This window comes from Macrotis lagotis, chromosome X, assembly GCF_037893015.1.
Source record: "Macrotis lagotis isolate mMagLag1 chromosome X, bilby.v1.9.chrom.fasta, whole genome shotgun sequence".
Lineage (NCBI taxonomy): Eukaryota > Metazoa > Chordata > Mammalia > Peramelemorphia > Peramelidae > Macrotis > Macrotis lagotis.
The window spans coordinates 595,454,679-595,478,913 of NC_133666.1; the positions used below are offsets into that span (position 1 = coordinate 595,454,679).

The window sequence follows — 24,235 nt, forward strand, 5'->3', positions numbered from 1 at the left end:
CAAGGTCACATGATTTCATCAATGTGTAATCTCCCTCCTCCACCGATGCAGACAGTAATACTTCTATGATTTAGTAGGTGGTCTTTGTAAGTTGCTAGAGCTTAAAGAAAAATCATGAGCCAATGACCAACCATCTGGGAATGGAGCTCTCCTCATTTAGCTATGCTGATGCTCAGATAAAAGCTAAACAGTGCACTGACAGACCTCTATTCAAAGCCAAGCCAATCTGAAAGGACCCATGAGAAATGGGACTTTGCTGGTACAGCTTCTTGGAGTCCAGGGTTACCTTAATGGCATCAAGAGTACTCTTAATGAAAGAGATCTTTTTGTATTAAGTCAAAGAACAAGCATTCACGATATGTTTACTATGTGCAAAGTACTATGTTAACTATCAGGGATTAAAAAACAAACAAACAAAAAAAACCACCACCACTACTGCTAAAAACAGTCTCTGACCCTAAAGGAGTCTCACATTCTAATGGGGGATACAATATGCAAACAACTAGGTACATACAAGATAAATATGGGGTAAATTGGAGATAATTTCAGGGGAGGGCACTGGCAGTAGGAGTTAAGAAAGGTCTCCTACACAAGGTTGTATTTAAACTGTGACATGAGGGTTGCCAGGGAAGCCAGAAGGTGGAGATGAGGAGGGAGAACATTTCAGACATGGGAGACAGAAAAGGAAAAAGCATGAAGTCTTGTGCAAACAATACCAAAAAGACCACTATCTCCAAATCAAAAAGTGAAGTAATTATTACTCTGAGGACACTTAAAATATTGTATAGTAGACACAAGGCAGTTTTGGATTTAAGAAGACTTTCCTCTGACAAATAGTGTGTGACCAAGGTTAAGTCACTTAACCTCTCAGTGTCCGATGCAATTCTCTAAAATTGTAAATAATCAAAAAACTGTCAATCTGCTTCAGAAGGGAGGGTGTCCAAAAAGGAAATTCCTTAGGTCAATGAAATTACAGATCAAAAACTGTACCCTGGGAAAAAGGGAATCAGACCTTATTTTCAAAGAGCAATATACTATAAGAGATTATAAAATTCAAGACTGGTCCAGTTGGCCGTCTTATAAGGTGGTAGCAAACCAATTTACAATTCTATGGTATTTGATGGTTTTTAGAAAAAAATCCAACCTATACCAGCATATCCCATTTTAAAAAGTGTCCCCTAATACTAACTGGCAACCAAGTGTGATAACTAATGCTTGAATCCCTGCTCCCTGGGAAGGTTTAGCCTGGTGGATTTTTGACTCAGGGGATCTAAGATAGAGTAGGGTTAAAGTCAATTGGTGGGTATCTGATTATACTAAGTTCAGCATCAATATAGTGAAACTCCAGGAGCAAGGAGTCATCAGGCTGCCTGAAAGGTGAACTGGTACAAGTCTGAAATGAAGCAGGTCAAAGTTTAATGCAAATAGATCAGCATTGGGATTGGGCTCATGAATAGCTGCTGCACTTCCAGCCTGGGTGAAATAGGGAAACCCAGTTTCAAAAAAATCAAAAGCACTAATTGGCAGCAAAGCTTGACAGAACATGATGTGAAATCTGACAGATCAAAGGTTTTATCTTTTCAGTCATAGTTTAACATCAAAAAAGAAAATGAAATCTCTCATGTATAATAAAGCATAGAATACCTGGGATGTTGCCAATTTATATCTCAGAGATCTTATGCCCTTTCAGCTTCGCTTTGTAATGAAAGGAAAAGGGAGGGAGGGAGAGAGAGAAAGGATGGGGGAGAGAGGGAGAGAGAGAGAAGAGAAGAGAAGAGAAGAGAAGAGAAGAGAAGAGAAGAGAAGAGAAGAGAAGAGAAGAGAAGAGAAGAGAAGAGATGGGGAAGGGAAAGAAGGGACTCAAGATTTATTTAATATGAAGTTAACCTCATCAAGTTGCATTTTTTTTTCATTTATCACTGGAAATCTATGAGGGTAGGGAAAAACCCAGAAAAATTAAAAGGGGGGTGGTGGCGGAGAGAACCAGTCTAACCATGACATCTCCAAAGTCAGAGATTGCAAACAGGAAATATTCTATAGCTGGAGAAATCTTTGCTTTACTTCAACAGCTCTGAAGCAATAACTGTTCTTTAACTGTTAAAAAGGGACCTCCTCAGCTCTTGTGCAAACTACAGGAGACTTCAAAAAACTCAGCTTGGAGAAGAAACCAGGGAAAGGCATTAAAAGTCTGGCAATGCTTTAAAGAATCTGGGTACCTCCCACTATTTAAAAAGAGGTATTCTTGTTCTCTCTCTCTCTTTCCCTCTTCCACTTTACTAAGCAATTGTTATGAGGGATGTGCATTAAGATGGTTTCCCTTGAAATATTTCCTTTGAAATACATTGATTCCAAGCCACCATTTATTCCCTTCCTGTCCCTATTTTGTGGTTTTGGAGATCGAAGTAATGGAATTCTCAGTTCATTTGTCTGCTGCTTCAGTGGGGTCACAGACAGTAATGGCATAATTCAGGCAGCCAAGTGAGCTAAGAAGCATTTAGTAGTAACATTTTCATGATTTTTTATTTTAACATTATTTTCAAGAATAAAATGACATTAAAATACAAGAGGCCAGGAATGGTGTTCTTGTCTGTGATCCCGGATATTTGGGAAATTAAGGCTAGCAGATCTCTTAAGCTCAAGGGTTCTGTGCTGCAGTGAATGGGCTAAGCCAATTGGTTATTTGCACTAAGTTTTCTATTAATCTGTTGAGCCCCCAGTCTTGGGGGGAGGCAGGGAGCCACTGGGTTGCCTAAGGAAGAGTGATGGCCCACATAGAGCAGTTCAATGCTCCTGTGTCAATCGGGACTTGGACCTATGAGCAGACCCTGTACTTCATGACTGGGAGAGAAAAGCAAAACAGCAGATATACTTAAGATGACATATTCAAATGGAAAAAAAAAACTAACTGGGAAAAAACAACTCTGACTTGGTGCTAATAGTTTAGGAAAATCATGTAATAATGGAAGTTCTTATTTATATAATACTTTGTAATAGTTAATAAAAGCATTATTTCATTTGAGTCTCACAACACTATGATATAGACTGAGTAGGTCTTATCCTCTTGTTACATATCAAGGTACAAAGGGTGGGAGGGAAGAAGTGACTGCCTGGGTCATGCCAATATTGGACAGAGACAGGATTTACATTAAGAAAGAGCTTATGGAAAATCAAAGTATTCTTGTGCTTCAGAGCAGATTAGTCAGGGCTTCTATTCACAAGAAGTGGAGTTAGAAGGTTCTTAAAGGCTATCTAATCCAATTTCCCTTTTCTTTTTTAGGTTTTTGCAAGGCAAATGGGGTTAAGTGGCTTGCCCAAGGTCACACAGCTAGGTAACTATTAAGTGTTTGAGACAGGATTTGAACCCAAGTACTCCTGACTCCAGGGCCAGTGCTTTATCCACTGTGCCACCTAGCCGCCCCTCTAATCCAATTTCCTTGGTTTACAGATGGGGAAAGTGAGGCCTCAGAGAGATTAAAAGCCCTGGCTCTTTCTAACTCACTACACAATTGTGAATTAATCATATAATCATAGGAACAAGAGTCAGTTAATTTTGAATAGGATGGAAATTACCATTTTATTGCAAGTGGAACCATAAGATAAGGGTTTGATTCTAGGTTCTGATACTTGCCTCTAAAAAGAGTTAAGTCACTTAAATGTCTAAACCTCTATTTCCTCATCTGTAAAAAAGAAGGAAATAAGACTTCCTTTACATACCTTGTGGGAGTGATAGTGAAGAAAGTGATCTGAAATATAAGCTGCTCTTGCCATCACCACAAGCCTCAGTCTTTCAGAACAGAATTGTAGAATTGGAAGGCCCCTTAGAAATTATTTAACCCAATTCTCTTATTTTATCAATGAGGAAAATAAAACCTAGTGAGAAAAATCAAATTTAAGCATGCTGGCAAAGTCAGTCAATAGTAGAGATTATGTTGGAACCCAGTGCTTCCAATTCAAAGTTTTGTATTTATTTTATTCCTCACCATGATATCTTCCTGCTGTTATGCTCATTTCATTTCTAACAGATTGAGTTATACACACACACACACACACACACACACACACACACACACACACACAATTTTCCAAACACTGAACGCTACAAATATTCACAAGGGCATATAGTATAACAATGCATTATATCACAGTGTGACAACTCATTTCTATTCTTGTCAGAGAGAGTTGATTCAGAAATAAGACAAGTTTATTAAGAATAAGTGAGACTAGTAGGACAAGAGATGAGATGAAAGGAAAATACAGACTAAGACAGTAAGGAAAATTTCCAGACAATGAGACCTCATGGGAGAAGGCACACAGGCCCCTGGGCAAGATCTTAAAGCACCACCATTTAAGAAACTTAATACTGAGCTAAAACACTCAAGAGTATTTGAAGTAGGCAGTGGTTTCATAAGATACTGTGATAAAGGAACAGCTGATCCCCCTCCAAAGAAGAAAGACCCTCAGTTGTGTGGTCTCAGTTGGTTAAATGTTATTTTGAAATTGTCCCATCATGTCATGTGAAGCAATTGCTGCTATCATAAATTTAGTAAAAAATTTTAGCTTAGGATTAAAGAAAATAAGACCAGTCTTTAGCTTCATCTATTACTGCTACTACTTAAGAGGCAGTTGGTAGTGGTAAGATGGATAGAATGCTGGGCCTGGAGTCAAGAAGATCTAATTCCAAGCTTGCTTCAGACTTACTATCTGTGTGACCTTAAACCTCTATCTGCCTCCATTTCCTTAGCTGTCTAACAATAACAATAGTTAGCATTTCTAATGTTGTCAGCATTTTTCAAATATTATCTCATTTGACCCTCACAACAGCCTTAGGGGGTGAAATGACTTGCTCAGGACTACACAATGAGTAAATATCTGAGGCTGCATTTGAACTCAGGTCTTTCTGACTCCAGGATCAGCTCTTTATCCAAATGGGAATAATAAAATAATACTCATATTTCACAATATTATTTAGATAAATGATTTGAAGCTGAACCTTTCAAGGGAATCTGGTTCAACCCCCTTGTTTTACAGATATGGAAACTGAGACACAGAGAGTTTGTAACTCAAAGTCACAGAGAGAGAGAACTAGATCTGGAAAGATCTTAAATGTCTTCTAGTCCACTTCCCTTTTAGAGATGAAACAACTACGATCCAGGGGAATATGAAGTCTTTCTCAAAGTCACCCAAATATATTTTAAACAAGAGGGGAGATATCTGAACCCAAAAGTCTACCTCCAATCCCAGTGCCATCTTGCCTACCATTGGTAGTCCTTAAAGTTACATTCTCACATCAGTCCCGTGAGGAAGGCAAGGTTAATATACTTTTCTCCATTATACTGAGAACACTGAATTATATAAGGGAAAGGAAATAAAAAAAGGAAAAGTAATAGAAGGGGAGCAAGAAAATAAAGAGGAAGGAGAAAAGGGTTGAGATGAAAAGAAAGGGTTGAGATTTTATTTTTTTAATTTTTAGTTTTTGCAAGGCAATGGGGTTAAGTGGCTTGCCCAAGGCCACACAGCTAGGTCATTATTAAGTGTCTGAGACCGAATTTGAACCCAGGTACTCCTGACTCCAGGGCCAGTGCTCCATCCACTGCACCACCTAGCTACCCCGTGATATTTTTTTAAAAATGGAGAATACATTTAATGTCATTCCTGGGAAGCCAGTGCCTACAATGGAACACATTACTACATTTCCTCTGTATTTTGCAGGAATACTCATACTTTAGACATTAATAATAGTGAACATTCATCTAGATCCTGTCTTGTGTGAGGATTGTGCTACTTCACAAATATTATCTCATTTGATCCTTAGAACAACTTTGTGAGGTAAGAGCTATAATTATAATCATTTCAGAATGAGGAAACTGAGGCAGAGATTAAGTAATTTGCCCAGGATCACATAATTAGTAAGTATCTAAACCCAAAGTTAGGTCTTCCAAACTCCAGGCCTGGTGCTCTAGCTACTATGTCACTTGAAACAGAATGTTTATAGATCTTTTTAAATTTATTCAAACTATCTTAGTAATAATTGATACCCCTGTGTATAAGAACAAGTGCCTCAGATCGATTACCTTTACCCTTTCTACAACTCTATCAATTTACCAAATTATTTAAATGGTTCTCAATGGCAAACATGGAAATTGGCAATTATTTTATAAATACATTTTGATAGTATCTTAAGAGAACTTTAGTTCTGAAATTTCTTACCAGGTTTTTCAGCAGGGTGGATAGTTCCTTAGTAAGTGTGGAAAACTTTACAAAAGCAGTGCCAAGATCCGGATTATCACGACTTAAAAAATTACTTCCAAATTTATCTAGAATTTGTGCATAGTTTTCTTCATTTTGTACATGATCTGAAAAAGAACAGATAAAATTCATTTTTTTCCATGATTAGTTGTTTAAAGCACTGATTACTTAGAAACTAGTTCAATCCTACAAACAATGAAACAAGGATATATTAAACACTAACAATGAATGAGGCACAGTGGTAGTCCCCAGGGAATTCAAAGACATAAATGAAACAGCACCTGTCTTTAAGGAATAACATTATTCTGGGGCAGGGCCGAGGTACCTATGACCCACTGATTACACTGGTTTGGTGTTGCCAAGGCAACTGCAGGCAAGACTTGAATTTCAATAAATCTAGGAGCTTTTTAGGGGTGAATTAATTAAATGTATGGACAAATACAGCTTGCATATGTTGAGTAGCTCACAAATTTGGCAGAAAAAAATTCCCCACCCCTTTTCTAGGGGAAGGACTTGTACAAGATGAAGCTGCAAACTAGATTGTAAGGGTTAAGAGGAGAGAGAAGAGAAAATGGAGGTACCTATTATAGCCAGCAGCTTCTGGGAACAGGAAAGTGAGAGCCCCTCTGTACCTCTCTCATCAAACACTGGAAATAATGTGTTTAGTTTTGAGAGTCAGTTTAAGAAGGACATCATTAATCTGGAAAGCTTCCAAAGGATGAAAACCAGGATGGTGAAGGGGCTATCCATAAGAGGGCCTCAGACAACTAATCCAACTGTCTCATTTTATAGGTGATAAAACCAAACTCTCATAAGTTAATTTGGTTGTCTAGAATTAAACAGGTAGTGTCAGAGGCAGGATTTGAACTTGGCTCCTCTGATCTTAGAGTGAGTGAGCTTTCTTTTGAACTCTGATGCCTGCCTCCCTTAGGGTAAAAGGGTTGGTAATTCTAAGAAAAGAAAATACGATGAACAAAGGAACATGAAGAAAATGTCTACATATTCATGCAGCAGGATTCCATCATAATTATACCTGATGAATGATTGTAGTTAGAAGACTAGAGTTTAAATCCAGACTCTGTTACTATAGCTACAACTACATTTGGGAGAAGGACAACTAGATGGTGAAGTGGATAGAGTGCTAGACCTGGAATCAGGAGGACTTGAGTTCAAAACCAACTTCAGGCACTTACTAGCTGTGTGACCCTGGGCTAGGCACTTAACCCTAATGGCCTCAGTTTCCTCATCTGCCAAATGAGTTGGAGAAGGAAATGGAAATGGAATGGTCACTCCAATAACTGCCAAGAAAACTCCAAATGGAGTCACAACGAGTTAGACATGATAAACAGACTTAAATAAGTCAAGATTAGATATGAACTAGCAAAGAATTCAGCATAAGCTTCTCTTGTTTCTTGACCACTTTATTTTTTTTTTAGGTTTTTTTTTTTTTGCAAGGCAAATGGGGTTAAGTGGCTTGCCCAAGGCCACACAGCTAGGTTAATTATTAAGTGTCTGAGACCGGATTTGAACCCAGGTACTCCTGACTCCAAGGCCGGTGCTTTATCCACTACACCACCTAGCCGCCCTTGACCACTTTAAAAATAAAAGAAAGGATATGTCTGAAAGCAAAGAAAAGCCATCCAAATGTGCTGTTTCTGCTCAAATATAGTTTCAAACACTCACTAGTTGTGTGACTCTAGGAAAGTCATTTATTGTTTGTCAAGTATCCTTATCTGTAAAAGAGGACAAATAATAATAATAATAATAATAATAATAATAATAATAATAATAATAATAATAATAATAATATCACCTCCCTCCCAGAGATGTGAAGAGGATAAATGAGATACTGATAAAGCAATTTTAAATCTTTAAAGTGCTATTAAAATGCTAAGTGCTATTATTAATACCATTAAAAATGGTATTGCTGACTAAAATTGAGAAGAAATTGAGAATAAATTTAAATAAAACATACACATGCATATTCATATGTATAACTGTATACATATGTGTGTATATATATAAGAACACAATACATATATATACATATATAAATACAAAACACATATATATTCTGAGGAATTAATCCAAGAATGAGCGAGAACTCCCCCAAATTTATCAAATGTGATGACCACTCAAATGACTCCACCAAAGGAATCTACCACATATTATTAATCCCATTTGCCTTGCATAAACCTAAAGGGGAAAAAAAAAAGAAAAAGAAAACCTGGCTTTGAATCCTCAATCTATTAATTTCTGCCTGGGTGACTGTAGGCAAGTTATTGATCTAATCTAGGTCTCAGTTTCCTCGTCTGAAGAATGAAAGTTTAGACTAAATGATCCTTAATTTTCTTTTGGTTATAAATCTCTATTATACTATGATTTGCACAATACTAGGTAAATGATGTTACCACATGGAGATTAAATTTCTTGCTTGTAAAATTGGAACAACAAAATTTACACAATTCCTATTTCACAGGATTGTGACAAAGGTACTTTGTAAACTTTAAAATGCTATGGAAATATCAATCATTACTTACTATTTTCAAAGTACGCTATACAAAAAGTTATTTTCTTTTTCTGGCTGTGTATTTCTTCCTGAAGTATCATTTTTTTAGATTGATAACTTCCTCTTAAGTTTCTAGTGTTCAATAACTAAAATTTAATTTGAAAACATTTTATCTTCCTACAACTTCAACACTATTAATAGACTGCAGAATGAGGCTGATGAAGCATTAGCTCAGATTCTGTACTAGGAAACATTGAAGGAATAATAATAGCTCATATTTATAAAAAGCTTTGATATTTACAAAGTGCATTCCTTATAAAAACCCTGTGAGCATGTATTATCTCCATTTTACAGATGAGAAACCCAAGATCCGGAACAAAGAAGTGATTTGCCAACAGTCAAAGACAGGCAGCAGTGGAGACAAGAAGAAAAACCTTAAAAAAAATAAAGGACACAAGGAAAAACAAAACAAAGCTAATGCAGTCTTGTAATAATGATGGCATTAAAAATTCATGATATTTCTAGTTACTGTCAGCAATTTTGGTTTTCAATTTTAAAACAGAACAGAAAAAAAATCCAGATCTTAATACTGATTGAGTCCTTCAGGAAAACTGGTTCAGAAAAACACAAATGAAGTTGAATCAGTCAAAAAGGCAGTGCACACATCCAAACACTACCAGTCTAAGAGCAAAATGAAGATTTACTGCCCAACACTTTGTTATCTGTAGATCTTTTTGGTAGTAGGGCAAGTGAAAACAATTAGAGCTTTCTTGAATAAAATTCCACCTGTTTCCAATTGCAATAGATGAAGAGTCTCAAACCCTAACCTATTCTTTCCAATCAAGGAAGACAGAGAACCTCAGGTCTGGAAGGTTTCATCATATTTACCTAGTCCTATTCCTTACCTGAAGAAGTAATCTTGATCTTTATTTTACCTCATATTTATTTAGCTTTTTATAGTTATCTAATCTTTTTTGAGTCACAAAACACTCATGTGAAGAAGGTAAAGAATTAATCATTGTCTCTATACATATAATACTAATTATAATAGCAAAAATAGCTGATATTTACTTAGAGGTTTAAGGTTTACATAGTGCTTTTATAGATAAAGAATGACTGATGAATTTTACAGGTAAAGAACCTGAGGTTCAGCAATATTAAGTCAATTTCTTTCATATTGTCAATTTAAGGTCAGACAACTTATAAGAAGAAACAGAACACTTCTAAGTAGTAGAACAAGTCAAAATCAAGGTCTTCTGAGTCCAAGTCTAGGGTCTTTATATGAAACTTACTTTCACATATATGTAAATATCTTCATACATATCAGTATTATACACAGGTAGATGGTATTATAATATTAAATCAATAAAAGGATGAGCAGTAGAGTGGATATATATTATAAAGGCTATTAATAGAGTATAGGCACAGATAAAATAATTAGGGAATAAAACAATCAGTGAACATTTATTAAGGCTCTACTATGTGACTCACAACGTGTTAGACATTAGGAACATAAAAAGAAACAAAAGATAATACATGCCCTCAAGGAGCTTAGTGAGGGAGACAAAATGTTTACAAATATATACAAAGTAAGCAAGATAAATGGGAAATAATTAAAGGAGGGAAAGCACTGAAATTAAGAAGGGTGGTTCAGGGAAATCACCTGAATGAATGGTGGCTGAATGGAGAATGGATTGGAATGGACAGAGATTTGAGGGAGGCCAACTCATCAACCAGCTATTGAAATAATCCAGGAATGAGGTGATGAAGACCTTAAAAGAGTGGAAGTAGTACCAGAGGCATGTTTCAGATGTTGTAAAGTTAACAGTTCTTGACTGGCCACAGATTGGATGTAGGGGGGTGAGAGACTGAGGAATCTAGAATGACTCCTGATTAGGATCCTGAGGGATTAGGAGGAAGGCATTAGTGTCTCAGTGAGGAGAGCCACAGAATTTAGGGGGAAAGACAATGAGTTTTCTTTCGGAGATATTGAACTCAAGAGGTCTGAAAGGCGACCTACAAATGGTAATTAAATCCATGAAAGTTGATGAGGGCCTCAAGTGAAGTACTATAAAGAAAAGGACCCAGGGATAAAACCCTAAAGGACACCAGGTTTAGAGGGTATAATCTGAAGGAAGATTCCACAAAGGAGACATAAGGGAGGATCAGATAGATAAAAGAAAACTAAGAGAAAATAGGGTCTTGAAAAACAAGAGAGAATAGAATATCAAGGAGGAGAAAGTGATCAGAGATGATAAAGACTGCAAAGTGGTGTGGAGAATAAAGATTGAGAAAGGGCCATAAGTAATTATTAATCCCAGATAAATCCTGCCATTGATGTTTTTTGTATTTTTTTAAGATTTTAAGATTTGTACAGGTCTTTAACATATAGATATCTCATTTGATCCTTACAACAACCCTGGGAGGTAGGTGCAGTTATTGATGAAGAAACTGAGTAGAATGTGGAAGTTCGATTTGATCAAGGTCACAGAACTTAAAAATGACTGAGACAGGATTCAAAGTTAGGTTTTCACGACTATACAGCCAGGGATGTATGTAGAGGTCACATAGTCTTTCACAGAACATGTATTACTGACCTGGACTCATAGGATCATGGATCTACAATTAAAAGAAATCCCAAAGGCCACTCTGTCCAACCTCCTTTCTACCCCTCCTCATCTTACAGATGAGGAAAATGAAACCTAGGAAAGATGTCATTCAAAGTCATATGTAGGAACAGCTAGGTAAGCTATGAAATCAGATCCTCTAACTCTAGAGATAGTATTATTCCATAGCTAATATGTAGTAAAGGGTTTACTTATCCTACTTTATAACAATGATTCATCATCTCTCAAAGGAAGATAATACTACTGTATTTTCACCACCTTCCAGAATAATTCCCCAACGTTTAGTGCAGTTTTAAGATTAAAAGTGCAACAAAGTTTTGGAGACTCTGTGCTTCAATTGTTTTAGTGATAAAGATGCTGGTGAATCCAGAGCATCCTGAGTAAGATGAAGAACCATTTTAAATAGTTATTTCCCCATGCATACTGGAGAATCAATCAGCAAGTATTTAGTCCATGTCAGACATTTTGCTGTGATATTGTGCTGGATGTTGGCAAAACAATTTTTGTCCTCAAAGAATTCAGACTACAATAGGAGAATCAAGATGTACAAATAAATTTAAGTAAGTACCAAACACAAAGTAAATACACAATAATTCAAGGTAGGGTGGGATAAATTGAGGAATTCTCATCTAGAGCACAGGATCAAAAACATTTTGACCCCTTTACAACCTTAAGAATTAGTGCCTGTGCCACAATGGATAGAGCACTGGCCCCAAAGTCAAGATTTTCTTATAAATTCAAAAGACAAAGTCTATCAATAGATAATAAATAATAATATTAATAATAATACTGAGGAAACTTTATTCTCACCTCATTTTCTGCATATAGGGTTTTTAGGTTCACTTTATTTAAGCTACAATAATCAAATGATAGAGCCTGAAGGGGCCTTAATGATGACATAGTCCAACTCTCCATTAAAAATAAAATATTATTATACAAAGAGTCTCTGAAATCTTAGCATCATTTTAATCCCTAATAATATTAAAAGTTGAAAACTGAGACTTTTGGAACACCTGATATTTTGTTTTGATGCAAAAGTCATTTCTCAGATTGTAGTTAGGTAGCACAGAAGATGGAGTACCAGGCCTGGAGTCAGGAGGACTTGAGTTCAAATTTGACCTCAGACACTTAATACTTATTTAGCTGTGTCCTTGGGCAAGGCACTTAACCCCAATTCCTAGCAAGAATACAAAAAAAAATAATTTCTCAAAAAATAAAAATACTCTGCCTCACTTTTCTCACTGTTTTACCTTATAAAAGTCTTCCCATTCCTCTGAATTTTTTATACTTGCTATTCTGTGTACTGCAATAAAATTCTATTACTTTCATATCCTATCTTTTTTTCTGGTGATTCATCAATTCTAAGAAACATAATTTGTTTCTAATTTTTCATCAATGCAAATAACATAGTTATGAATATTTCTATATATACAGGACAATTCCTGACCCTTATTAAAATAACTGGAGCATAAAAGCCAGAAGTGAGTTATAGGATACAAACAATTTAGCAATTTTTCTTGCATAATTCCAAATTGCTTTTCCATTCTTATTTCTCATCTTTTAACATCTGTGCAGGTAGATGGCAAAGGAGACTAATCTTAAGTAGTTCAAATCCAGTCTCACAGACTTACTAGATGTATGGGTAAGAGCTAACCCTGTTTTCCTCAATTCCTCATCTGTAAAATAAGTGGGAGAAGGAACTGGAAAAAGTACTCCTTGCCAAGTGGTATCCTTTCCAAGAAAAACTTCAGATGGAGTAACAAAGTGTTGGTTGGACATGACTGAAACAACTCAATAGTAACAAAAAAAAAAATTGCATTCATTTGATTATTGCTGTTTTTGAATGATTTTTTAGATACTAAGACCTTCATTTTATAGATAAGGAAACAGTACTGACCTGCACAAAGCCACACAACAATTAGTAGCAAAATCACATGCATGTTCAAGGTAGGGGGAGATATTAAATTGTCCTTAGTTATTCTTTATTTTTTTCTTTTCTTTTTTCCCCCCAAGGCAAATGGGGTTAAGTGGATTGCCCAAGGCAACATAGCTAGGTAATTATTAAGGGTCTGAGGCTGGATTTGAACTCAGGTACTCTTGAATCCAGGGCAGGTGCTCTATCCACTGTGCCACTTAGCCAACCCCCTGCCCTTAGTTACTCTATCTCTGTAAATTAGAGATTTGTAGAAATTCAATGTGCTCGAATTGTAAAGTATAAGACTAGGCATTGAAAAATAGATGATAGAGAAAGAAATGAAGTAGAAAATAGTTTGCTTAAAAAATAATGCTTTTCTGTGCATACTTTGAAGCCATGGAAAAGTTTCCTTTTTTTCCTGGAAAGAAATAAAATGTAAATTGTGGAGGAAATTGAAATAGATGCATTACAGTAAAACCTCAGTTATCTGGAATTCAGCCTTCCTGTGACCTCAAGCATCTGGAATAGTCCCAAATCCCACTGTAGTCCAAAAAAAAAGCCATTTCTCAGTTAAGACCATCTCTTGAAAATCCAGCAAAGACTATAATCCAAGTTGAAGAGGACAGCAGAAGGGTACACACAAAACATTCTTGGGCCAAAATGGAAAGAAATGTTTGGATTTGCTAGTGCTAGGTTTCTCTTTCCACAGAAGGCATAAAAAATTGGAGAGAAGTCACAGGAAAGAAGAAAACCATCAAGCAGAAGGAAGAGGTAGAGATCAGAGGCTCCTTATTTCTCTCTGAACCATTCCTTAAGATTAGCAAATTAAGCTAATATTCATTAAGTCTCTCCCATATTCAAAAGAAAAGGTTTAGAAAAACAAAAATTTTAACAGTCCTTGCCCTAAAGAAGCTTATAAACATGCTTAAAAGTATAATGACAAATAACTTGAAGAAACATAGAGAAAGACAGACTATAACTGAGATGATAAGAAAGATTCTAGGTAATATTTGTATCTGAGCTAAGCCTTAAAGTAGGCAAGCAGGTATAAGATGGGTAATATATTCCAAATAGATATTGATGCCCTATGCAAAGGCATGGAGATGGAATATGAAATGTGAAGTTTAAGGAATGGCAAGCAGATCAGTTTGGCCATATTTTGGAAAGCATGAAAGAAGAACACAGACTACAGCTAGATTGCAAAGGGCTCTAAATGACAGTTTGTCTCAGAAACAAGAGGAAGCCATACAGTTCTGGAGTAGAGGAGTCACATGATCAGACTTGTTCTTTACCTGATCATTTTGGCAACTATGTGGATTAGTGAAGGAGAAGATAACAACATATAAAAACATTCTTTTTTTTTCAAGGCAATGGGGTTAAGTGGCTTGCCCAAGGTCACACAATTAAGTAATTATTAAGTGTCTGAGGCCAGATTTGAACTCAGGTACTCTTGACTCCAGGGCCAGTGCTTTATCCACTGTGCCACCTAGCTGCCCCATAAAACATATTCTTAAAAATTTATATTTACTTAAAAATTTTGTAAGGTTTTGAATTTACCAGGATAAAAAAATCATCAAGAAATAATTGTCATTTAATCTTGAAGCTTTCCTTGGTCCTTAACTTTGTATGCCAGAAGGTATTTCCAGATATAATACGTTTTTTTTTTTATTTTTAAGTTTTTTTTACAAGGCCATGGGGTAAAATGGCTTGCCCAAGGCCACACAGCTAGGTAATTATTGTCTGAGTCCGAATTTGAACTCAGGTACTCCTGACTCCAGGGCAGGTGCTCTATCCACTGCGCCACCTAGCTGTCCCTTGATATAATACTTTTAACACTTGTAAGGTATTTTTATATCAGGCTTTATAGTTTCTAAAGAACTTGTATAGCAAATAGAAAGAACCCAGAACTTAGAGATTCAAAAGATCAGGCTCTGCCATTTTAGAACTGAATAACTCTGGGCAAGGACATTTTTACCTCTCAGAAAGTCTGTTTTCTTATTAATATGTCTTGTTAACTGCAAAATACTGTGAATAAATGCTAGTTATTTTTAGTCACCAAAAAGCATTTACTAAGTCCTTACTATGTATCAGGCCTTATGCTAAGCACTGGGGATACAAAGAAAGGCAAAGGAGAGTTTTGAATATTGATGTTCATTGACTTTATGCTTTAGCAAAGTAACCTGGAAAAAAACTGACAGAGATGTTAACTGTTCTTATAAGCTAAGATATGAAAAATAAAGAATAATTTTAATGAAGCAGGTATATTGCAAATAAAGTTCTAAAGAACAAAAGATGACTTTTTGCCTCTCCCCATTTTGCAGATAGTACTGTCAATACTTTGTCTGTAGTGTTAATCTCTTTAATGTTCAGGAAGCTCCCTATTTTCCTACTGTAAAGCCCTAATTATTAAGTGCCTACTATGTAAATTGTTCCGTGTGCCAAGTGATGGAAACATAATGAGAAAATGAAAAAAGTTACAATAATACATATAAAAGTTACCAAAAGACAACTACTATGTGCACAATACTACCCTGGATTCTGGAGAGATACAGAAGTTTAAATAATGTAAGGTCTCTCTCTATGGAGCCTAGTTTACAATGAGTTTAAGATACAAACACAAATAATGATGCACATTATGAATACTGTTTTTTAAAAGACCTAAGAAGTAAAGTCATAACTTGATATAATATGAAGTTGATGATGATGATGATGTTAATTCTTTGTTCTCAAAGAAGACCATGACATCAGGGAGGCAATGCCATGGCAAGCACATGAATTGGATTTGAGTGGGAGTGCTGTGTTAAGTCACCAGTCATTTTTTTCCAGAGGGTCTGGTAGCCAGATATAAATCAGGATGCCTGGAAATGGCCCTCGATATTTGGTAATCAGGGTTAAGTGACTTACTCAAGGTCACATAGAAAGTGACAAGTGTTTGAGGCAGGATTTGAATTCAGGTCCTCTTTAACTCCAGGGTTGGTGGTCTATCCACTCTTCCACCTAGTTCCCCATAATTTCCTAAGAAAAATTGGGGAAGGCTACTTGGAGGAAGTATAATTCATAATGATCATTATAGGAAGGCTAGAATTAAAAAAATCAGAAGATGAAATATATTTTGTTGAAATAGGATGTAAATAAATTAGAAAGAAAAATACATGCTACTTGGCTCTACCTTGCAGACAAAGGGTGTGGAACACAAGACTACTTTTTAAATCCTATAATGTCAAATTTTTAAAATTAATTGATTAATTTTACTAAACTGTGGTCCCCTTTTTCTTTTTCTTACAAGAAGATGATCTTTGTAAGAATTAGTGAGGAAGAATATTCTGGGAAATGTAGATGATTTAAAACAACATTCAAATATATTTTTTAAAAACATTGGCGGGTACTAGGTCTATAACCTGAAGAGATTATGAAAAAGGATAAAAATATCATTTGTACAAAAATATTCATAGCAGCCCTGTTTGTGGTGGCAAAGAATTGGAAATTAAGTGAATGTCCTTCAATTGGGGAATGGCTTAATAAACTGTGGTATATGTATGTCATGGAACACTATTATTCTGTTAGAAACCAGGAGGAATGGGAATTCAGAGAAGCAAGGAAGGATTTGCATGAACTGATGATGAACGAGATGAACAGAACCAGAAGAACACTGTACACCCTAACAGCAACATGGAGGTGATGATCAACCTTGATGGACTTGCTCATTCCATAGTGCAATAATCAGGCACAATTTTGGGGTATCTGCAGTGGAGAATACCATCTGTAGCCAGAGAAAGAATTGTGGAGTTTGAACAAAGACCAAAGACTATTACCTTTAATGAAAGAAAATGCATTATCTTATGTAATTTTGCTATCTCTTATATTTTCTTTTTCTTCCTTCCTCTCTCATCACATTCAGTGTATACCATAGAAACAATGCAAAGACTGACAGACTGCCTTTTGTGGGGGCTGGGGGGGGGGGAAAGCAAGATTGGGGGAAAAGTGTAAAATTCAAAATAAATAAAATCTTTCTTTTATAAACAAACAACACAAAAAGATATTGGAGGGGCAGCAAGGTGGTGCAGTGGATAGGGCACTGGCCCTGAAGTCAGGAGGACCTGAGTTCAAATCTGACCTCAGACACTTAATACTAGCTGTATCACCCTGGGCAAGTCACTTCATCCCAGTGCGTTGCCAAAAAAAAAAAGTATTGTTTAGAGGCAGCTAGGTGGCAAAGTAGATAAAACACCAGCCCAGGAGTCAGGAGGACCTGAGTTCAAATCTAACCTCAGACACGATGATTACCTAGCTGGGTGACTGTAAGTCACTTAACCCCACTGGCTTGCAAAAACCAAAAAAAAAAAAACCAACAAAAAAACAAAAAACACAGAAGCTACAAATGGAGCAAATTTAAGTTGTGAAAAACCATCATTGCAAGATTATTAAAAAAATTTTTTTGTTTGTTTTCAATTCCAAATTCTCTTTCCCCTCCACTTACTGAAAAGTAAAGAAATATATAACTCATCCATATGAAGTAATGCAAAACATTTTTGAATGAGACATGTTGGGGGTAAAATGCAAGAAAAATAAAGAGAAAACAAGGATCATCCATGATTCTACCAGTTCTTCTATCTTGCGTCATTCAGAGTAAGAAACACAATTAATTAACCAAAGATCGAATGGCTGTAGCCTCATAGAAGAATTACTTGTTAAAATTATTAAGCAAAGGGCTATTTGTCAAGGATTTTGTAAATAAAAACATTTTTCAAGTTCAAGCAGGGAGGTTTCTTCAATTAAAAAAATACTATAAACCTGACAATATAGGCATTTCCCAAAAGAAAAGCAAAATCATTGCAACAAACAAGTCAAAAAAAAAATTCCCATATTGACCATGTCCCCAAATTTGACAGTGCTATCTCACAGCTTATCTACTTCATTGCAAAATCTGCATAGACCAATAAATTTGAATTCCTTAAATAAAACCTTTCTGTAATTTCAGAACCCAATTACCAGATCCAAGAATCACAAATCTGCTTGACTCAGACATTTTTTTCAATGCTATTTTATCAACACATTGTTAGATGAGCTCATGTGGCCATTTCTACTCTTGGAGCTTAGCCACTTCAGAGACTTCATCCAGAGATAAACTACTTTTGGTTGAATTTGACCAACAAATCAGCTTAGATCTGCTGTTAATATTTACTATTGCTTTGTGAAACTAAGCCTATTTGTTTCCAAAGTACTTCTGTATTTTCACATATTTGTTATGTACTCTAAAACTATTCATACTCTTTGACAAGGAAATGTTCATCTTTTTCTAACTGCTTGGAGTTGAGAAGACATTTGCTCTATAAGCCCTGTATGGGGATTCTTGTAATACAGTCTAGATTTGCTATCATGCCATCATGGAAAGGACAGATCTACCAAAGTATTCTCTTTTTTCCCAGAAGTAAAAAAATTCTCAGCAAAGTATATAGGCAGTATGTCAGAGTCGAAAGAACACTCAACTTGGGAATCAGTACAATCTAGGTCCAAATTTCACTTTTAACATTTCTGGAATCAAGTCAAAAAGCAACTACTATACAAGGAACTGGAATAAAAGAAAGGCAAAAAAAAAAACCCTCAGTCAATAAACATTACATGCCTAACCCATATCAAGACACCATGCCAAGCAGTGAGGAGACAAAGAGAGGCAAAACAGTCCCTGCTCTCAAGTAACTCAATCTATTTCAGGATTAGTTGTAGATAAGACAAGAGAAAAACAAGGAAATATAGACAAGACAAAGACAGGATAAATTCAAGATAAACCACAATGGGAAGCATTCAAGGGGATCAGGAAAGCCTTCTCAGAGAAGGTGGGGTTCTTGCTGGGATTGGAAAGAAGCCAGGGGTCGAGATGAGGAGGGAGAGATTTCCAGGTATGGGGACAACCAATATTTCTGAAATTGGGAGATAAGAGTCTCTTATATAAGGAATAAAAGGGAGGCCACCAATCACACTAGATTACAGAGCTTGTTGATATAGGTAATGTGAACATAAAAGTAGGAGGAGCAAGCTAGTTAGGAAGAATTTGAATGCCAAACAGGATTTTACATTTGATCCTGGAGATGAGAGTGAGCCACTGAAATTCACATCTCTTAGCCTTTTTGATTCTTCATCTCTAAATTGTGATATGCTTTATATAATCTATGATTATAACTATTTTCCCAATTCTCAAAGTTATGACAGAAGAAGTCTTTCTAATGGGAGAAGCTTCAGACACAATTCAGATTTATTGTGATTTTAAGAAGGATATTTATGTATTAAAATCACAACTTGATATACATCATTGATAAAAGTCTATAAGAATGATAAAAGGCTAAGACAACTGTTTAATCTTTGGTCAAATTATCCTTCTTAGCAAATGACATTTATCATCATCATTTAAAATACCTGTAAATACACTGAAAACTCTTGTATGGGGGGGAGAAGCATGTAAATTAAATATATATATATATATATGAAAAATACACATACACACATAGTCTAAACAGCATTAGGTGATGAGGAGGAGAAAGGTCTTTGCCAGAAAGTGCCATTCAACTTGAGCTTTGAGGGAAGACAGGTGTGCCAGAAAGTGAAGATTTGAATGGAGACAAGGCATTGGGACCGGTTAATGAAAAAGAAGGAAGTCCTAGCTAGAGTGTCCTACACAGGGAAAAGTAATGGGGCTGGAATTCAAGGTAAATGGAAACTTTGAGAATTTAAAAGAGTCGTATAAATGATTCTAGAGTAATAGAAATAGATTTAAACGTACCCTTTACAAAAATCACTTTGGCAGCAGAATGAAGGTAGCTTGGAGTAGTAGAGCTTGGAGTCATGGAGACCCATGAGAAGGCAATGGCAATAGTTTGGGCAAAAGGGTGAGCACCAGGGCATCTATGTCAAAAGTGAAAAAGGAGGCATATACCACAAATGCTGTGAAAATAGAAATGTCAAGGTTTATAATGGATATGTGAAGTGACTGTAAATGAAAACTTAAGGCTGATACTGAGATTGTGGGTTTCAATACCTGGGATGATGTTGGTTCTCTTGAGAGTAATAAAAAAATTCAGAAAAGGGCAGTGTTTTGAAGGGAAAGATAATACATTTTCTATGCATCATCTCCACATCTCCACAACTTGAAACCTATTCATTTAAGTAAAATTAGCTAAAATGATCTCATAAGCAAAAGTTATAATCAATAACATATGAGTTTAACTCTGAAATTTTCAGATTCATTTTCAAGTAGCTTGGTTCAAAGGAGAAAGTCACCAGTTAATTTGATTTAAACACATACAAACAAAATTTTGGAATCCTTAAGAAATGACTCCTTATGTGCTTTCAACTTTATCTTTCTTCTCCCTAAATTTAAAAAATAAACTGCTTTCTTCCCAATTCTGTATAAATTTATAAAACCATTGATGACAATTTAATTGTATTTTGGAAGGAAGACTGATATCATATGCTTATAATTAAATTACATACCACTGCCTTTTTATTATGGTACACACTAATATTCAAGGATTTCAGAGTCCTAATTTTCAATCATATAATGTTATATGGACTTGCAAGTGATACCATGTGTTGCTAATAACACAAAATCTGTTCTGAAGGCATGTGCTTCTAATCTTTTAATAAAACAAAATATTTTGGCATAAAAGTTAAGGAAGCCAGTATATAACTTTAATATTAGCTTCAATAGTCTATCTCACCAAAATTATAGGTGCTATTGCTACAACTTTAAGAGAGGCTAAAGAATACTGAAGAAACAGTTTGGCTGGCATTCTATGAGAAGTCAACCATGAAGAGTCCATTTTCCTTTTGTGACTGAAGAAAGACATAGTGAGATATTTTTTCATTTAATATTTATTTTCATTTTGTACAAATAATGTTTTTATACATTAAAAAAATTCTTGTTTAAGAGTAAACAAGATACCCCCTCCCCAAGAAAATATAGATTCACTTGAGCAATAAAGTAAAGGGGAGAGGAAAAAAATTAAAATTAAAAAAAAATAGTAATAATTGTAGGTATGGCCACATGGTGCAGTGGATGGAGCACCAGCCCTGGAGCCATGAGCACCTGAGCCCACATCCAGCCCCATACACCCAACAATCACCCAACCTTGTGACATGCAAGCCACCTGAACCCCACTGCCCTGAAAAAAACAAAAAAAAGGAAAAAAAGACCCCAAATAAAATAATAATAATAATAATAATAATAATGATAATAGTAGGGGTGGCTGGGTGGCAGACAGAGCATTGGCCCTTGAGCCAGGAGCACCTGGGTCCAAATCTGGCATCAGACACCCAATGATCACCCTGATATATGGCCCCAGGCAGACCACCCAGCCTCATTTGTCCTGCACCCCCCAAAATAATAATAAAAAATGTGCTTCAGTCTGTGTTCCAACACCACCAACTCTGTCGCGAGTGGATCACATTCTTTATGGTAAGTCCATCACAAAAGTTACTTCCATATTTTTCCACCATTGCCACTACTGATCACAACTCCCTCCTTTCATATTTCTCCACTACCATGTACTATATTTTCTCTCTCCTTTCACTCTGACTTTACTGTAGGGTAGCTGAGTGGCGCAGCAGACAGATCCCTGGTCCTGGGGCAAAGAGGCCCCGAGCCCCCCTACCACCCCTTAGGCCCAGCATCCACCTGGCCCTATGGTCCCGGACAGGCCATCCATTCCCAGACCCTTGCAAGAAGTAAAAAAGAAAATGTGTTATATCTGACCATTCTCACCCCATAGTCCATCCTCTCCTCCATCACTCACATTCCCCCTTCCCCCTGTCCTCGCCTTTTCTTCTTACTCCAGATGCCTATACTCCATTGAGTATATATGCTGTTTCCTCTCCTAGCCACCTCTGATGAGAGCGAAGATTTCCTCATTCCCCCTTACCTTCCCCCCTTCCATATCATTGCAATAGCTCACTGTAATAAAGTAAAATCTTTTTATACGAAATAACTTGGCCTATTCTCCCTCTCCTATTTCTTTTTCCCATTACATTTCCCTTTTTTTCTATTGACTCCATTTTTACACCATATTATATCTTCAAATTCAGCTTTCTCCTATGCTTCATCTATAAAAGCTCTTTCTACCTGCTCTATTAAATGAGAAGGTTCATATGAGTATTATCAGTGTCACTTTTCTATGCAGGAATACATGCAGTTCAACATCATCAAGTCCCTCATATTTTCCCCTTCTCCTCCAATCTCTGTTTCACCTGAGCCTTATATTTGAAGATCAAACCTTCTGTTCAGCTCTGGCCATTCCAACAGGAACATTTGAAATTCCCCTGGTTCAATGAAAGTCCATCTTTTTCCCTGGAAGAGGACATTCAATTTTGCTGGTTAGTTGATTCTTGGTTGCATTCTAAGCTCTTTTGTCTTCCAGTATATTATATTCCAAGCCCTAAGAAGCTTTTAGTGTTGTTGCTGCTAAGTCCCGTGAGTTCCTGATTACAGCTGCACGGTATTTGAATTGTGTCCTTCTGGCTGCTTTTCATATTTTCTCTTTGACTTGGGAGTTCTGGAACTTGGCTATAATATTCCTGGGGCCTGTTCTTTTTGGTTCTCTTTCTTGGAGAGCTTGGTGGATTCTCTCCATTTCTATTTTGTCTTCTGCTTCTAGGATAACAGGGCAATTTTCCTGTGGTAATTCTTTGAAAATGATGTCAAGGCTCTTTTCCTGATCATGACTTTCAGGTATTCCAATAATTTTTAAATTATTTTTCCTAAGTCTGTTTTCCATATCAGTTGTTTTTCCAAAAAGATATTTCACATTTTCTTCTAATTTTTCACTTTTTTGGTTTTCAAGTATTGATTCCTGATTTCTGGTAAATTCAATCTCCCTGAATTCTATTCTTTGTCTGAAGGATTTATTTTCCTCAGAGAGTTTTCTTATCTCTTTTTCCATCTGGCCAATTTTGCTTTTTAAAGCATTCTTCTCCTCAATAACTTTTTGAACTGTTTTGTCCATTTGACCTAAGCTGGTTTTTAGCATGTTATTTTCTTCAGCATTTTTTTGGATTTCCTTGACTAGGCTGCTGACTTTATTTTCATGTTTTCCCTGCATCTCTCTCCTTCCTTTTCCCAGTTTTTCTTCCAACTCCCTCATTTGATTTTTCAAAGTCTGTTTTGAGCTCTCTCATAGCCTGATCCCAATTTCTGTTTTTCTTGGAGTTCTTAGATGCAGGAGCTTGTGCTTCCTCATCTTCAGACTGAGTATTTTGATCCTTCTTGGGCTCATATGCAAAATATTTCTCAATGGTGTTCCTCTTTTTTCTCTGCTTGCTCATTTTCCCAGCCTAAGCCTGTTTTTGGGGTACTTCCTGAGCTTTGGGGACACTCCCACAAGGGTCTCAGTGTGTATGTGAGGTTCTGTCCTCCCTCCTGGTCTGTGAATGACCATATGCGCCCCCCTCTGCCACAGGGCTGAGTTTGGGGGGCCCTGCTGTTCTATTGGGGGGGCCCTAGACTGCGATCAGGATCTGAATGTGGTCAGAACCCCAGAGTCCTGTTCCAGGGGCAGAGCTCTGCAGTCTTTCTCTCTTCACTCCCCTCCCTAGGTTTAATGGGCTCATGCCTTGGGAGCTCCTGCTTATGGGCTCTGCCTGCTTTTGTTCCTGGATCAGGAATGCTGTGGCCAATCTGCTAGCTGTGTGCTCTGAGGGCTGGGCTTCAGGTGCTCACTCTGGCAGAGGTCCCCCGCTGTTCCCCCCAATTTGTGCCTGGTGCTACCCGGGGTGTACCTCAGGAAACTCCTCCTTCTGCTGCAGCTGTGGCTCCCAGCGCCCTGGGGCTGCCTCCAGGAGGCTGAAGTTCTTTTGCTCTGGCGGGCCCACCCCTCCAACCCAGGGGAGCAGAGCCTTTCTGCTCTTTTACAGGTTACCCTGAGTAGGAGATGTTTCACTGGGTCCCTCTGT

At 36.7% G+C, this 24,235-nt stretch overlaps 1 protein-coding gene across 6 annotated transcripts in view; it reads right to left on the bottom strand.

Moving 5' to 3' along the window:
• The window catches only part of ASAP1 (ArfGAP with SH3 domain, ankyrin repeat and PH domain 1), a 606,433-nt gene that overhangs the window by 171,648 nt on the left and 410,550 nt on the right, over nucleotides 1–24,235 (bottom strand). For all 6 annotated transcript variants that reach the window (XM_074202331.1, XM_074202330.1, XM_074202328.1 and 3 more), the window contains one exon: nucleotides 6,208–6,353. In XM_074202331.1, the coding sequence (XP_074058432.1) occupies nucleotides 6,208–6,353 (146 nt within the window). The remainder of the gene's footprint in view (nucleotides 1–6,207; nucleotides 6,354–24,235) is intronic.